Below are 16,649 nucleotides of genomic sequence, written 5' to 3'. Positions count from 1 at the left end.
AATAAATCTATATATATATATATATTATAAATAAATAAATATATATATATATATTTTTTCTATATATAATCTATATTTCGAAAATAGAGAGAGATAGGGTGATAAATCTATATACACAAGGCTTTACCTTCCAGACTTGTTTGAAGAATCCGATCCCATGTATACCAAGCCCCAAGACAAGCAGTTGTGTCAAGTTTAGTGTTGGAGGACAGCTTTGGTTCCTTCAAAACAATCTAAGCAAGAGTGGATAGTTGACAGGTTGATCCACTTTAGTATCTTTAGTACTATCTGCAATCAGTAAGTCTAGAATGGTGCTAAAGAGTGTTTAGATCTCTCGCAAAATCTATAAGTTCATAATCCCCTTCTTGACTCAATAATAACTTAATTTTGAAAACATTTTAATAAGACTAATAAATAAATAAATATCAGTATACCTCCCCCCAGACTTAAACTACACTGTCCCCAGTGTAAATTCAGTCGGAGTTATGGTTAGAAATAAATCATAAGGACTCAATGTAACAAGTAAGAACGATATACATACCCGGAATGAATGTCGACCGATGTAAGGATTTTGAAATCGGTAGACGCAGGTAATGCAATGTCGATCGATGTCGACTATTTCGCGTCGGTCGATACTGATGGCAATCGTCTACTCGGTTCTTTTTTTTATGACTTGTAATAATTAAAAACCAACATAAATAATAGATCAATATAAACTTAATAAATATTAACTAATAGTGGGTTTCTTCCCACTCAGTGCTTTGTTATAGTCATTTAGCTTGACTTTGTAGGTGATTTGGCTAGTAGTGTTGAGAACTAGGACTTGTTGGAAAACAAGTATCCATCTCTTCTTTGCGCTTATTGAACCATGTACCAGTGAAGTCTCTCATTGCTTCATCCCCTCTCTGCCATTTATCTTTCATTGTTGCAGTTGTGTTTTCAATTCTCTGCAATCTTTCACCAAGACTCTCATGGTTGAACTGATGTCTGGTAAGTGTGGTGTAAGTGTCATCTGAGATATCCTCTCTACGGTAATGTGTGTTGGACAAGTCGGATGTCATCTTTGGTACTAGCCGGTCTCAGTTCGTAGCGTTGTCGACCGATGTTCGATGGTGAATGCCGGTCAATATGTTGTTGCGTCTGTCGATCGATAGTGCTGCTTCTGGTCGACGGGCAATGTAACTCTGAATCTCCACCAGCTCCCCTTGTATAGCTTCAACCTTGGAGGTCAAAGCACTAATGCTAAGATCCATTGGGAAATAGAGGTCATCACATCTCCCATCAAGCCTCTCCTCTGTAGTTTCCAGAGCTCTATAGATTCCTTCTACCAAGTGATCTATCTCTTCTCTGGTGTGGAAATCTGGTTGAGACTTCATCGTATGTGGGCGTGGCGGACTGCCGTCGATCGATGCTGTCAAGCGGTTGTCGATCGATGTGCGATGATGTCTGTCGATCGATGGAGGTAGTCTGCTGTCGATCGATGGAGGTCGAGTAACGTCGGTCGCGTGCTGAATTCTGGCTATGTTTTGCTTCATCTCCTCTATGCAAGTAGTTAGCCAACTGATACTATCATTCAATGGATTGTAGACACCATCAAGCTTCATCTGGAAAGCTTCTTTGTTCCTCTCATGTTCACCACAGACTCCACAGAATATCTCATTGATTTTTTCCTTGGTGTAGATCTATGGTACCAATTTTGTCTGTGTGAATGAGCTAGCATGTTCAGGAAGACAAATGTAGGTTGGCTCATCTCTTGAAGCTCTTTCCAGAAGTCTTCTGATATCCTTGTTGTGAACAGGAATGGTGCGTCCATCTAGATCTCTGGCGTGTCTCCGATCATCTCTATAGACTCCATACTCATCTTTCTCTTCCCAGTTGAATTTCCTGCGTCCATCTAGATCTCTTGCGTGTCTTCTGCCGAATTCTCGCTGTCTGTCGATCTATGTTGGGACGTCAACGTCGATCGATGGTTTAGTTGTATGGCGAGATCGTTGTATGAAGCCGTTGTCTATGCCACCAGCTGTGTCATAGAACTCCTTTGTAGCCTTCTGTTCTGGATTGCTGCATTGATGCATGAACAGATTGTCTGCTCCATTGGCTGTCTGAAGGATATCTAAGATATCTTCTCGAGATATGTGTAGTGTGCGGCCGTCTATTGCTTTTGTGTAGCCATCAGGGTCCCTGAAAATACCAAATTCATCAGGAGTTAGATACTGGTTATCTAATTTATCTTTTTCGCTTACAGTGGTTTTCAGTATTGGACGGTTATCAATCGATGTTGCATTGTTGTTGTCGATCGATTGTTGATGATGAGTGTCGATCGATTGTTGATGACGAGTGTCGATCGATGAACGGATTTCCCTGTCGATCGGATGGCTGAAACGACTTTTTTCCCAAGCAGCTTCTGCTTGAATCTGATCTGTTTCATCGCGTCTTTGCATGTTAAGCAGCTCCTCGTCTGTGAAACTGTCTTGTAATTTATCTGCTCATGGTGCGTAGGTTGTTGTTTCTACTGCAAAGCTTTCGTGGTGGTGTTCATCTGCCCAACTACCAATCGAGTAGTCACCTTCTTGTGCATGGTGCACTTCAGTGTCGATCGATTTGTAGTAGGCAGCGTCGGTCGATGCTCGCTTTCGGCATCGTTGATGAGATTGAGTGTCGATCGATGGTGCATTTCTTGTCCAAGAGGAATGATGTAAGAGTTTATCTTCCTCATCAAGGATGGCTCTGTACTCAGTAACTCGTTCCTCCTAATAGTCTTCATCATACTCGTCTGTATGTATATTCTGTCTGGTGTAAGCGGCAATTGTGGGGTTGTAGTAGTCGTTCTCCCACTCATCTGGACAAGTGTCGACCGATTTGTCTCCTTCTACGTCAGTCAATATTGGGTGGCCGCTGTCGATCGATGCAATGGGATGAGTGTCGATCGTACTCGGCTCCACAGTGGCAAGCTGCAATGATTCCTGGATCATTGTTTCTTTTGGAGATCGTATGTGGCTTCTTGACTGGGATAGGGTCGTAGTAGGCATTATGATCGATGAGTGTTAGACACAACTGGTTGGTTTGCAAGTTGCACACTGCTCCCACTGTTGACAAGAAAGCTCTCCCAAGTAGTAGAGAAGAGTTCCAGTTTAACTTAATGTCCAAGACATGGAAATCAACTGGAACTTAGGCATTACCAATCTGCACCTCTAAGTCTCTCACAATTCCTCCTGAGTTCCTCTGGGAACAATCCACAAAAGTGAACAATTCATGTGAAGGCTCCACCTGCAGACCTAGATAGTCTGCCATAACCCTAGGTAGGAAGCTGACTGATGCTTTTGTGTCGCACAAGGCATGTGGGAATTCAATACCCTTCACCGTGCATGGTATTGCAAATTGCCCAGGATCACTCTTCTTCTTCAATGTAATCCTCATCCTCATCTTTTCTCTAGTTTCACAGAACTTTCTCCTGATGTCTTCTTCTTTCTCTATGGTTTCTCTGAATAACATCCACAATCTGTGGGTATAATAAGCCTCCTCGAATGGCTTATGTAGAGGAATCCTGACGACTCTCTTTCAGAAATTTTCCTTTTCTTTTTAATTAGCCCCCCTCTTCAGATGTTTTGCCACTTTTTCCTTTCTTCTTCTTAGGATTCTTACAGTAGGAACCCTATACTCTTCCATAGGATCCTCTCCATCATCTGAAGGTGTCCTGACGGGCGCTGGTGGGTATTCTGAAGGTTTGGGTTTGGGCCTGAGTGCGTTAAGTCGTGCAACATCTATCTTTGGCATCTGCACTCGGTAGGTAATAGGGGCTCGTCAGTCGATAGGCGCTGGAGGTTGTCGATCGATGTTGGCCTCTGAGTGTCGATCGATGTTGCTGTTGGCATGTCGATCGATTCTGACGTTAACAGGGCTGGGCAGATTTGGGTGTTTTGCTGTGAACTCCTCGTGAGTTAGAATCTGCACGGCATTGCAAGACGCGGTTGACACTGTAGTCGTCGTTGATAGATGCTCTGGAGTTCCTGTCGATCGATTTGGACTGGCGTATGTCGATCGATGTTCGAGGTCTGGCGTCGATCGACACCATTGCGATCCACCGAAACTCATCAAACTTTCTACCTCGAAATCTCCTTCTTGCAGCTTCTCTTCCTTCACCACTTGCCAAAAGTCATCCTCAATGATGGCATTCACATGGTGTTTCATCACATCATCCCCTACTCCTCTTGTCGAGAATTCCTGCCTCGTAGCAGCCTCTCCTGTCTGCACAACCTGCATCTCCATCTTCTTCACATGAGTGCTCAAAGTCTCAAACTTTGTGTTCAGGTTGGTGTAGACAGAATCTATCTTCCCACTGAAGTCCACTGTCATTCTCTGCTATGCCTCAAGAACCCTATCGAGCATCTCTTCAATCATGCTCTCTTGAGTAGGCGGTGGTGGCTTCTGGTAGTAGGAACTTCCATAATTCATGTTGTTGTTGTAGCTGTTGTTGTAGGGTTTCTGGTACTGTGAATTTTGGTTGAAATTACTCATATTTCCATAGGAGTTTCTGTTTCCACCCTGGTTTCCAGAACCTTTGAATCTAGTTCCACCAATGTAGTTCACCTCTACTTCCTCTGCTCTCCCCTCTACTGCTTCTGCATCTTCAACAAAGCTAACCTGCTACTATCCAGCTTTACCTTCACCTCATCGATCTGATCATTCTCAAGGAAGGTGGTAGATCTTTTCCTCTCAAAATCAGTGTTCTTGGTGCTGTTGCTGGATGCTAGGTTTTCAATAACCTTGACTGTCTCCTCTAGATTCCTGGTGTAGAAGTTTCCATTGCTGGAAGCATCAAGAGCCATCTGGTACTGCACCGCGATGCCTCTGTAGAAAGTACTAGCAGTTGTACTTCACTGAATCCATGGTGTGGACAATCTCTCTGGTAAGACTTGAATCTGATCATAGATCCTCTGAATGATTCTGCAGGCTCCTGAGTGAATATAGCAATCTTGCTCCTCAAGTCTTCAGCACGCGCTTCATCAAAGAAATTGCATAAGAATGCATTCTTGATTTCGCTCTAGGATTTAAGAGATCCTGGTTGTAACTGCTTGAGGCAATGCAGAGCTTCTCCATCAAGTGAATATCTGAAGAGCTTGCATAACAGGTAGTCCTCAGAGACTCCCTCGACTCTAATAGCAGAAATCAGATCCTCGAACCTCTCCAGATGGTCCATAGGATGCTCGTGGGATAATCCATGGTAGGGTAGCTGTCCCACAAGTGTGTAGTACTGCGCTTTCAACTCAAAATTCCTCAGAATAGTGGGACGAAGGATGGCTGATCTGTTGGTGTAGTATTTGATCTGGACGGTTGTAGTCAGCCAACGTTTTGGGTTGCGCAGGCTCATCTACAGGTAAAGTAGTACCTGTAGCAGTAGCATTAGGTCAGGGATTGCAGCCCCCTGAGCATCTATCCTCTGACCTGCTGCATTACGCAGATGATCCTCCTGGTCATGCAGGTCCCCATTGTTATCGCGTACAAGTATCAAAGGCGCAACCATGTCTCGCGGCTCAGTATCGATCGACGTCCGGGATGGAATGTCGATCGATCCAAGGGTAGGTTCTAGGTAGCTAATCTAGACACATGCATTAATGAACAATTCTAAAGATGATTATCATAACTCAGCAATCTATAGCTTGGGCTAATCCTTCCTAACCTATTTAAACCCTAAAATCTAACAATAGAACTACTCAGACATGGCTAAGCAATTCATAACAGCGGTTAAGTATGAAAACTTCATTAGAATAGTAAATAGATATTAATGGAGTTCCAATCACGAATTATAACTTTGGATCTTCTTTCCAATCTATCAAAATCCTAAAACCTTTGCTGTGAAAATAGTAAAACATTAAAAGCACACTTTGCCTCTAACATGGTGGCAAAGCTTATATAATTAGGGTAAAACTCGCCAGGGGTAATCTTGTAAAATGTTGAAGTCTTGGGCTTCAAGTTGGCTGTGACCAAACGGGCTTTCTGAGCGCTTCGCTGTCGATCGATACCAAGACATGCGTATCGATCGATTCTTTCTCTCGAATATCGACCGATGGTCGAGCTCGATGGCCATCTCGGGTGCTTGCTCCAAATATCTCCAAAATACTCCAAAATCATCACTTATCTCCAAAACACTACTGATCTTATAAATATAATAAATATACTCTATAATATAATAATTATTAGTAAAAACACCTATAAACTATGGATGAAAATGGGTCAAATCCATAGTCTTTCAGATGCTAATGGTTTATAGATTCAATTCTAGAACTCGATTTTAATAAGTAAGCAATCCAACTTTCGCATGCAAATGCTAATCAGATGTCTAAGTCCAGTCTCAGTTGTCGGTTATTGACTTGGAGCGAGCGTCGATCGATGCTATGGCCTGAGCGTCGATCGTTGCTTCCTCAGACAAGCATTAACAACCTAATCAATTAAGTTCACTTAGATTCCTTGACCAACTCTCGTATGCGCCTAAAATATAAAATCCAGCAGAGTTCTGGTTCCGTTAATTGATTGCACTTTCGTGCCTCTCAACTATCCTATGATTCTAGGTTCAAACAATTAGTCACACTGTCGTGCTATTATAACTATTCCAGATCCTAGTATTACAAATCACCCTGGTGTAGAGATCTATAGATAATCTAGCAATGCTAATTGATTATTAGTTTGACGTTAAGCTCATGAAATCCCTAAACCTAACAAGATGATTACTCAGACATAGAATCAATAACACAAATCATAGTCTAAATAATAGATAAAGAAATCAATGATAAAACCAAAGGAGTTCCAATTAATATCTGAAGCAGAGTTGATCTTCTCTCCAAACCTAAGATAAAACAATAGAATATGATAATAGAAAGTTTGTAGCCGTCAACAATGGCTTAGAAATATATAAATAGGGTTTATGGTCGTCCATGGGCATTTTGATAACTTTGTGTGGCTTCTAGGCTTCAATAGGTCTTGAAATATTCTTGGCCCACGTTCTGGCATCACTGTCGATCTATGGCAAGGGTGCACCGTCGATCGACAGTCCTTCATCTCCTCAACAGCTTCCTCTCGCGAGGCAGACTGACCACTATTCAGTAAAATGGGCATAACCTCTGCTACAGGATGCTGATTGACCGCAGACAGGTGGAATTGGAAAGCTAACTAAAAGCTCTATCTTGTGTCAAAATATTGGCTCAATCTAATGGTGGTAAGGTCTCCATCAATAATTAAACATCTGACACGTATGTGGAGTTCTGCACTCAAAAGGCTCCAAAAGACACCAAAATCACCACTTTCCTCCAAATCATCTCTGAACCTGTAAATACTCTAAATAGACTCTATATTGTAGTAAATATATATTAAAACACTTAGACCAAGATTATCGCTGACACTTAAGTGGGTTTTTAAAATAAATAACCCATTTAATTAAATCAAAACAGAATAAAAGGGGTGTTACCGATCCTTAACTAGGGATTTTAGGAATCGTTTGGGTTTTTCAACCACGTGTCGAGCATACAAAATTTCTGAATTTATTTTTTCTTTTTTGTTTTCTTTCTTTTTTCTTTTCTCTCGGTTCCTCATCTTCTCCGTTTCCCAATCGATTTCTACAAAGACGACGACTCCAACAACAAAAAAAAAAATTAAAATTGACATATACTCCCTCTGTTTTTTATTGTGTTTATCTTTGTTTCATAATTTTAAGCCAATAGCAATTCAGTAAGTGCAATTAAGTTTTTTGAAATTTGCAATTAGTTAATAAAACATGTCTTGAAAATGTAAAAAATGGATCTTTTTAAAACAATTTTTTTTCCTAGAATATGTAATATTAAGGAACAGAGGGAGTATGTGTTTAGTTTTGTGTATATTACATATTTTAAAATTTGATTTTAAGTTTAATGAAGAGTTTGTTTATGTTTAATTTTGAAACACTTTTTTTTTGAAACATCGTTTATTTATGTTTAATTAGTTATTTGATTTTATGGATTTGGTTAGTTAAATTTTCAAACAAATAATGCACTAGAAGACTTCTAGAGAAGAAGTCTTCTGAGCGAATAGTAAATTAAGTTAGAAGACTTCACAGAAAGTCTTCTGAATCGAAATTATTTAACCTAATTGGAAACTTTTGTCTCACAATAAAAAGAAAATTTATATATTCTCTTTCTTCCTCTCAAATTGCCGCAACAAAAATATAATGTTTCTCACTCTAAAACTCTCTAACCTCTCTCTAATCTATTTAAAAATGAAAACACCAAAATTTATATCAATTGTTTGTTGGGGTCAAAATCGGTCACGATGGAATCAATGTCTGAAAGTCCCTGTAAAAATCAGCATGAACTTTTTTACGAAAAGAAATCTTCGTAAAGAGATCTTTACGAAGAACTTTGCGGTAAAATATTCCACTAATCTCGGTTAATTCGTTGAAACTAAACACCAATAGTCCGAGAACGCGTTCATGAAACGTCAGATAAAAATCCGGACAAGGTCGCTACATAGCGACCGGTCCGCAAACGAGCCAGTCGCTACGTAGCGACCGACCCGGGAACGTGTCGGTCGCGACGTAGCGACCGACCAAGCCATTCGGTCGGTCACTACGTAGCGGCCGACCAAACCTTTTGTTCGGTCGCTACGTAGCGACTGATCCAGCGCGGACCAGGTCGCTACGTAGCGACCAAACTATCTCAGACATCGATCAACTTGTACGACCCAAATCCGTGCATTCTCGTCTGTTCGTCAATGCTAGCTCCCATGTACCGCAGCCATATCATTTCTCACATCATTCCGATCAAATTTACCGTTGAAACTTTACGATAAAAACCGCAAGAACTTTTTTTTGTCGAAAACAAAATCGTAACACACGTTTCATGTCGAAAGACGGCCTAACGAGGTCTAAAACGCGACTACAAGCCCACCTACGATTCTTTAAGAATAGCTCATAGATATTATGACGGTTGATGTTTTTACTATAAAAACAAATATAAAGATAAGTTTCCGCAGAAAAATGTTAAGTTTCCGCGGATAAACGTGAATATCAGAAAAAATGGAATATCTCAATTTTTCACTTAAGACGGCATAAGGGCAGGAAGGGAAAAGCTAAAACCGACCTTGGAGGAGTATATAAGGAGTCCTAGGCGAGAGGCACAAGGGGAGAACTTTTCCAGAGAAAACTTAGCACTTAGAGCAATTTTAGGCAACTTTCCGTTTTTGTTATTCGAGCTGCGACACAATTAGGTCTTTGCAGTCTTAGGGTTTTAGAACTACGAATCTCGCCGACAGCTCTCGTAGCCCAGGCTCTTATCTTGTTGTAACGCTCAAACGCGGATTTGGAATAAGATCTATTTTGCTCTCTTTTCGATTTCTTATTTTTCTCGTCTTTATTTCGTGTTCTGATTGCTTGGCGTGTGGTTTAGCAGATATCTGGAACCTCTGGGAAATTAGGGTTTTCCTAACTTTCATTATTTAAACGGAAATCGACAGTGCGAATTTCGGTTCCCACAGTTTGGCGCTAGAAGGAGGGGGATACGGATTACCCTAACTCATAGTCGTAAAAACCTTGATCAAAACAATGTCTGGAAATACGAAAGATAAAATCGCAGTTCGCAACAACGCTGGTAAGACAACTCCAGCTGCCACTTTGCCTATGGCCAACGCTTACGCAAGCGCCACAGTTCTTGAGAAAATCAAAAACCTTTCCGCGACCTTTCGCCACAGGAAGTTCAATGAAACGAGCTCGCGATTTCTTTTTATAAACATAAAGGGAAACGATAAATCTTATCAAACCCCATAAGTTTGGCTCATTACCGAACTAAAGAAATCTCAACGTGTAAGGGTTTTACCAAAACACGTTTTCCAAAAACTTTTCGGAAAAGTAAAACTTCCTCTCCCTGAAACTGTAGAAAATCCCTTGGTTAATCGCGGAAAAAAAAGCACATCAAATCGGGTACATAACTCGCCGATGTACTTCTTCCGACTATCTTGCGGAAAACCCCTAGGTTAGGCGCGGAAAAAAGGAAGCACATCAAATCAGGCACATAACTCACCGCTGTACTTCTTCTGAATATCTTTTGGAAAAACCCTAGATTTATCGTAGAAAAAGGAAGCGCAGCAAATCGGTTATGAAAACTCAACGGCTGTACTTCTTCCAAATAACTTTCAGAGAAACGAAGATAATTTCTATAGAATCACTTGAAACCTAAAACGGCTGACGAAGACTAAATAAAGCAAAACGGGAGATCGTATCTCCAACGCTAATACGTTTTCTGAAGCCTAAGGTTTCATAAGAATTCAAGTATCACTTCCATAGTAATAAATTCCGCGAGTTGTCGATGTTTGTCACCTAAATCTTACTTCGGAAAAAACTACTCAAAACTTCCACGGATCAATCCCACGGATATGAGAAAAACTTCTGATTAAGTTTGGTTGCAATAATTAACCTCCTCACGGCTCTCGTACATCCAAAACTTGAAAACTTCTTTACGTAACAAATCTTGTAAAATTATGCTCGACAACATCTTCTGAAATAACATTTGCAAAAATTAAGCTCGATAACCTTTAACGAAACAACTTTCGTAAAATTAAAATCGATAACATTTTGCGGAATAACTTTCGTAAAATTAAACTCGATATCATTTTTCGAAAAACTTTCGTAAAACTAAAGTTGGCAACATTTGACAACTTTCGAAAATCTAACAACAATCGTAGAAAAAGAATCTCCGATAAGGAAAGAGATGGAGCGAAATCCGAGAATCAAAATTCGCCCATCCGCCTTTCTCCACGGTCTCACCATCCTTCCTTTCGCGCCTCGATCTGTCGCCAAAATCACATCACCAGGCAAGTCTTCCTGATCATCCTTGGCACCTCTTGATCATCGCTGGCTATTCCTAAACGGTAGAAAAGTTTTCGACGAGATGCTCATTCATTTTCGTAAATCTAATGATACTAAGATTGAAACATGGATCACGAAAACCGCAAATATTGGCAGCAGCCTAAACATGGCCAGGAAAGCAGAGAAGTACAGGAAGAAACAATATTCATGCTATTCGAAATGGGCAGACAGACACGAAAAGAGTAAGGGCAAATGAGCAAGCAAAACAGAGAAGAGGCTAACCCGAATTTTTGAGAGAACTAAGGTATTTCCGACTTGAAACCAGGCTTGGAATTTTCGTAGGAAATTACTAAGAAATAGAAACGCCTTTGAGACTGCCGTAGAACTTTAGGGAACTTAAAACCTAAGTGGATAGTCTAGCGAACTAAGTCTTAGGCGATTTTTCCTGTCCCGGTATATTGTTCCATGACTGTTCAGGCAGATCTTGCAAAACGATCTAAACTCTCTGAAAATCGAGAAACAATCGCCACGCATATTCAGATCACTTCCTAAAGAAAGAAAGAACTAGAGACACGAATGTTGTCTTAAAACCGATTTGTTTCTAGCGATTTTCTTAAAGTCGACATATCCCAAGTCGTCAACTGATATACCATGGATTTGACCAATTTTCATCCATGGTATATAAGTATTTTTCTATCTATATATTATATATTCTATCCTATTAGGTATGTTTTCAGGTTCAGAAGTATCTTAGAGTAAAGTGATGATTATGGAGCATTTAGGAGCTTAAAAGAGATTTCATCCGAGCTGACCATTAGAGGTCGATACGAAGAAGAGGCAATTGTTCGACGCACATCCAGTGCTGTCGATCGATACAGAAGAGAAGCCTAGACGATTGAAGATTATGATCGATCGATGTACATCCTGTACCATCGATCGATGTCGAGACGCGAGATGTGCGACTTGGTTCCAGCCGACTTTAAACCCAAGGCTTCACCAAATTACAAGATTACCCCTGACGAGTTTTTAACCTAATAGTTATATACTTGCCTAAGTGTTAGGAGGCAAGGGAATTTTTGGCCACTATTGTATTCTTATTTTCAGCAGAGAGTTTTAGGAGAGAAAATCATAGAGAGATTTGTGATTGGAACTCCATTGATTCATCTATTCTGTTTTATGCAGTTTTTATCTATATTTTGTGTCATGAATTGCTTAGCTATGTCTGAGTAGTTCACTTGTTAGATTCATGGTTAAATAGGTTAGAGGGATTAGCCTCAACTATAGATTTGCTAAGTTGTGATATTCATTGATTGATTGTTCATTATTGCTTGTTTTAGCTAACTAGAACATGAACCTAGGAATTAGCATGAGTCAAGCATCCTTGACCATCATGTCCTGAATCTAATCTGTCATGCTAGGACTGCTAGAGAGATGCTAACCGCTGATCTAGGAGACTAGTGAGCATTATCAACCTGCGCCTAGGGCTTAGCTAGAAGCATCGATCGATATTATCTTCTAACAATCGATCGATATTGCGAAAGGTGTATCGATCGATATCCCTATAGGATCATCGATCGACACTTTCTTGTGATCAAAAGACGACAGTTGAGATCCAAGATCTAGTTAGTTAACCAGTGAAACATTGCCATCGCTGATCACTGTGATTAAGGAGTTGAGCTATAATATATCATGCATGCAACTGTTAGGCATCTATACGATTATAATCTCCAACACCTGAATAGAAACCTTGCATCTAATATCTTCCAATAAGTTACACCGCCAATCATCTTGTTAGTCGAGCAATAGCTTGCTCAATTAGGATTGCTATTTACTTTTAAACCATAAAACAACAAACATTTAGAATTAATAATTTGACTAGATTTAATAGGTTCCCTAGCTCTTTGTGGATTTGATCCCTAAGTACTGCAACTGAACCTCTTATTTGAGAGAGTAATTCACTCCTTAGGGTAATTTGAGTGGTATCATCAACATCCAATTCACAGCCCCAGCGCCGTCTTTAAATCGACCAAGACTGTAAATCATTCCAATTCTCGGAAGAAGAAACGTACACAACCCTTCAAAGTATCAGTTCAACCGTTTTCTTTCGTAAAAAAAGGGGGGGGGGGAGAGTAGGTACATATACTATACTCGTATATTCCCAAACTTCAAAAACTTTTTCCTTGACATCAAGAAAACACTTTCGTCAAAGCAAACTCTCGCAACAATAGGCAGAAAAACATTTAGTCAATACGATGCCTCCATAAATCGTCCCCAAAAAAAGCAAACGACAACCTAAAATTCGTCTCAACGCTAGCAACATATCCAGACGATCATGAACATATCTCAAAAGACTATACAACATTTCTTGTCGCAATCATGCGTATAGAAAACCTGCAACAATATCAAACTGAAACTCGGCGATTAGCCAAAGTCTTGAAGCTCTGACCGGCTTTATAAAGCCATTTTCGTATATAACTTTCTACGAGAAATCTTCAAGCATCAAAGCATTTCTTTCAGTTTCCCTTGAACCAAGTGAGTCATGGAAAAGCATCGAGAACATTTGTGACGAATAAAACTCGAGAATAAATGTAGAATCAAAGCATTTGTTTCAGTTTCCATTGAACTAAGTGAGTCACGGAAAAGCATCGAGAACATTTGTGACGAAGACAACTCGAGAATAAATGTAGCATCGAGCACATTAAAGGGAACACTTTCTTCCGGATCATTGGCTAGATCTACCTCTGGTTGACCAATTCGTTCCAGAAACGAATGTGTCATGAGAATCCTCTAAAAAAACCAATGAAAAACGTTCTGCGACTAGATCGTAGTGAAATAAACTTTGGTAACGCTCCATGAGTAACTCCAAGAAACTTTCACCTAAGATCGAAATCACAACAGAAATGTTTCTCGTAAAACCCGTAGAAACAACGCTACTTTGACATGTGTATACATATCACCGATTTACAATCTTCGTAAAACCGGTCCCCATTACTTACACGAAAAATCCTTCGTACAATCATACCAAGTCTTACGAAAAAACCTTTGAAAGTAAACGTAACTGGTTTTACGTTTTCTATGACTATCAGCTATCTTAACACGGATAACTCTGGCAAACTTGGCCTATCAATCTCGACAAGCGCTCTTTGACCCTCTGTCAATTACGCCTTCCAGTAAAGGTCCAAACCAGAATTTTCCATCCCCTTTAAGGACGATCATAAACTAACATGACCTTAAATGTTAAAGTACCATGGTCTAATCCTTGACCTACAACATCCTTTGCTATCTGAGTGAACACATCCTTCACGCCAAGCCAAACTATTTGTTTAAAAACGTCGTGTGACTGTTAAGAGAATAATTATCATATAGCCCACAGTCGGAAATCATATGATAAATTCTTCGTAACGAAACTCAGTCCGAACAACCAAACGGTTAACGAAAAACAAAAACTTGTCGACAATCGACCAAGTTCGATACATTCCACAATTAACTTTAAGCCCGCTATGTTTTTCCCATAATACGCGGCATGTAAGGAAAAATTCGTAACAAAGCTTCTAGAGCTATACGAAACATCATCAAAAATGCACGAAATAGATTTCGGAAGGCCAACACTTCACAAAGCACTATGGAGGAAAACGCTTCTTCCCGTGGAAAAATTTAGGCATCCCCTCAGTCCTAATACCTCGATCGCAAATCAAATTATTAGCATCCAAAGAGGAACAACAATTTTGGCTCCGAACATCCGTAGACAAACCAGAATGTTTCTTAAATGCAAGGCTAAGACTAAACCCTTGCAATATCGTGAAACATCTTCAAGCCCGCGAACATTTCAAGCACGAAACGCGGCATACGAAAGAAAAAATCAATCTTCAGCATTGCGAGACGCCGCAGACGCCTGAAGAACCATTTTTCGACAAAATTACCTTCCTCGATAAAGGCACCTTCTTTGAAGACGAAACAATTATACATATTAATATCTTCTCAAACACGTGTTCTTCGCGAAGGCTCAAAAACGGTAATATCTACTGATAAGTTTGTTGCTGATCACAACAAACTCTTAACGTCCTAAACAGACTTAGCCATCTAGTAGAGATAGCTCTCGTACCCCCGACACAAGGGTAATAGCGCTATATAAAAAAAATCCAAAATTTTGGTCAGCACTTTTGAGAGACTTAAGAATTGTCCACGAAGTGATGCTCGATTCCTACCATACAAGACACGTAAGCCAAGAACATATCGTGAACTTTAAATTGGGATGAAATCAGGTCGAAAACGATACGGGAAACGTAAGTCGAAGTAGTCATCGCACCCCCTAAAGCCGTGATTAGACCTAGGTCTTGCCATAAACCCATCACACTGGTCTCTAACATCTCTATGCGTAGTAACAAACTCCCTGATACGAGATCCCAAAATTTGTCTCTTGGCCAATATTCGAGCGTCTTCAGAAATCCCGCAAGTTTACACACTGTGGAAAACTCTCGAAATAGATCACGGATATAGCAGTTCATACAGAGTTAGATTACGAGATGACAACTCGTAGTCTTCCCTCTACACCCATATAAAATGCCATCGGTTGCAACATGCCTGATAACCTCTACATATAAACTAGACCGTAAAGGCCTCGCTGGAAAACAGATCATAAGAACCTTAACTCCAAGACAAATTACGAAAGGCTTGATCCCTTCAACAAGGGTACATAGGCAGCCGTCATAAGGTGCACCCCAATCTTATCGCGTTCAACTCTTAGAAGAGCGAGAAGACCACTTACCACGGACCTTTTCAACCACTGATTCCGCCTAGCTTACCTAACTTGCCTAACTTGCCAAGCCACTCGCTAGAACCTCATGCTAGAAGCTCATGGTTCTAACGAAGTGGGGGGCTAACTATTGGGGTCAAAATCGGTCAAGACGGAATCAATGTCTGAAAGTCCCCGTAAAAATCATCATGGATATTTTTACGAAAAGAAATCTTCGTAAAGAGATCTTTACGAAGAACTTTGCGGTGAAATCATGCACTAATCTCGGTTGATTCGTCGAAACTAAACACCAATAGTTCGAGAACACGTTCATGAAATTTCAGAAAAAGATCCAGACAAGGTCGCCGCGTAGCGACCGGTCCGCGAACGAGCCGGTCGCTACGTAGCGACCAACCAAGCCACTCGGTCAGTCGCTACGTAGCGACCGACCAAACCATTCGGTAGGTCGCTATGTAGCGACCGACCAAGCCACTTGGTTGGTCGTAGCGACCGACCAAACCTTTCGTTCGGTCGCTACGTAGCGACCGATCCAGCGCGGACCAGGTCGCTACGTAGCGACCGATCTAATTAGCGACGGATCCAGCGTGGACCAGGTCACTACGTAGCGACCGAACTGTCTCGGACATCGATCAACGCGTACGACCCAAATCCGTGCATTCTCGTCTGTTCCTCAATGCTCGCTCCCATGTACCGCAACCATATCATTTCTCACATCATTACGATCAAAGTTACCGTTGAAACCTTACTATAAAAACCGCGAGAACTTGTTTTTGTCGAAAAGAAAATCGTAACAAATGTTTCATGTTGAAAGACGGCCCAACGAGGTCTAAAACGCGACTACAAGCCCACCTGCGATTCTTTAAGAATGAGCTCGTAGATACTATGACGGTTTATGTTTTTATTATAAAAAAAAATATAAAGATAAGTTTCCGCAGAAAAATGTTAAGTTTCTGCGGATAAACATGAAGATCAGAAAAAATGGAATATCTTCATTTTTCACTTAAGACGGCGTAAGGGCAGGAAGGGATAAGCTAAAACCAACCTTGGAGGAGTATATAAGGAGTCCTAGGC

The 16,649-nt window shown here is 40.6% G+C and overlaps 1 protein-coding gene across 1 annotated transcript in view; it reads left to right on the top strand.

Moving 5' to 3' along the window:
* Positions 1-546: 546 nt before the first annotated feature.
* Positions 547-16,649, top strand: part of LOC106417003 — a 33,226-nt gene continuing 17,123 nt past the window's right edge. Inside the window, exon 1 of the mRNA XM_013857868.1 lies at positions 547-590. Coding sequence (XP_013713322.1) covers positions 547-590 — 44 coding nt within the window. The remainder of the gene's footprint in view (positions 591-16,649) is intronic.

This window comes from Brassica napus, chromosome C9 (genome assembly GCF_020379485.1).
Source record: "Brassica napus cultivar Da-Ae chromosome C9, Da-Ae, whole genome shotgun sequence".
In the NCBI taxonomy this organism is placed as follows: Eukaryota; Viridiplantae; Streptophyta; class Magnoliopsida; order Brassicales; family Brassicaceae; genus Brassica; species Brassica napus.
The sequence above is the reverse complement of the archived record's forward strand: the minus strand, read 5'-3'. Positions and strand labels throughout refer to the sequence as shown.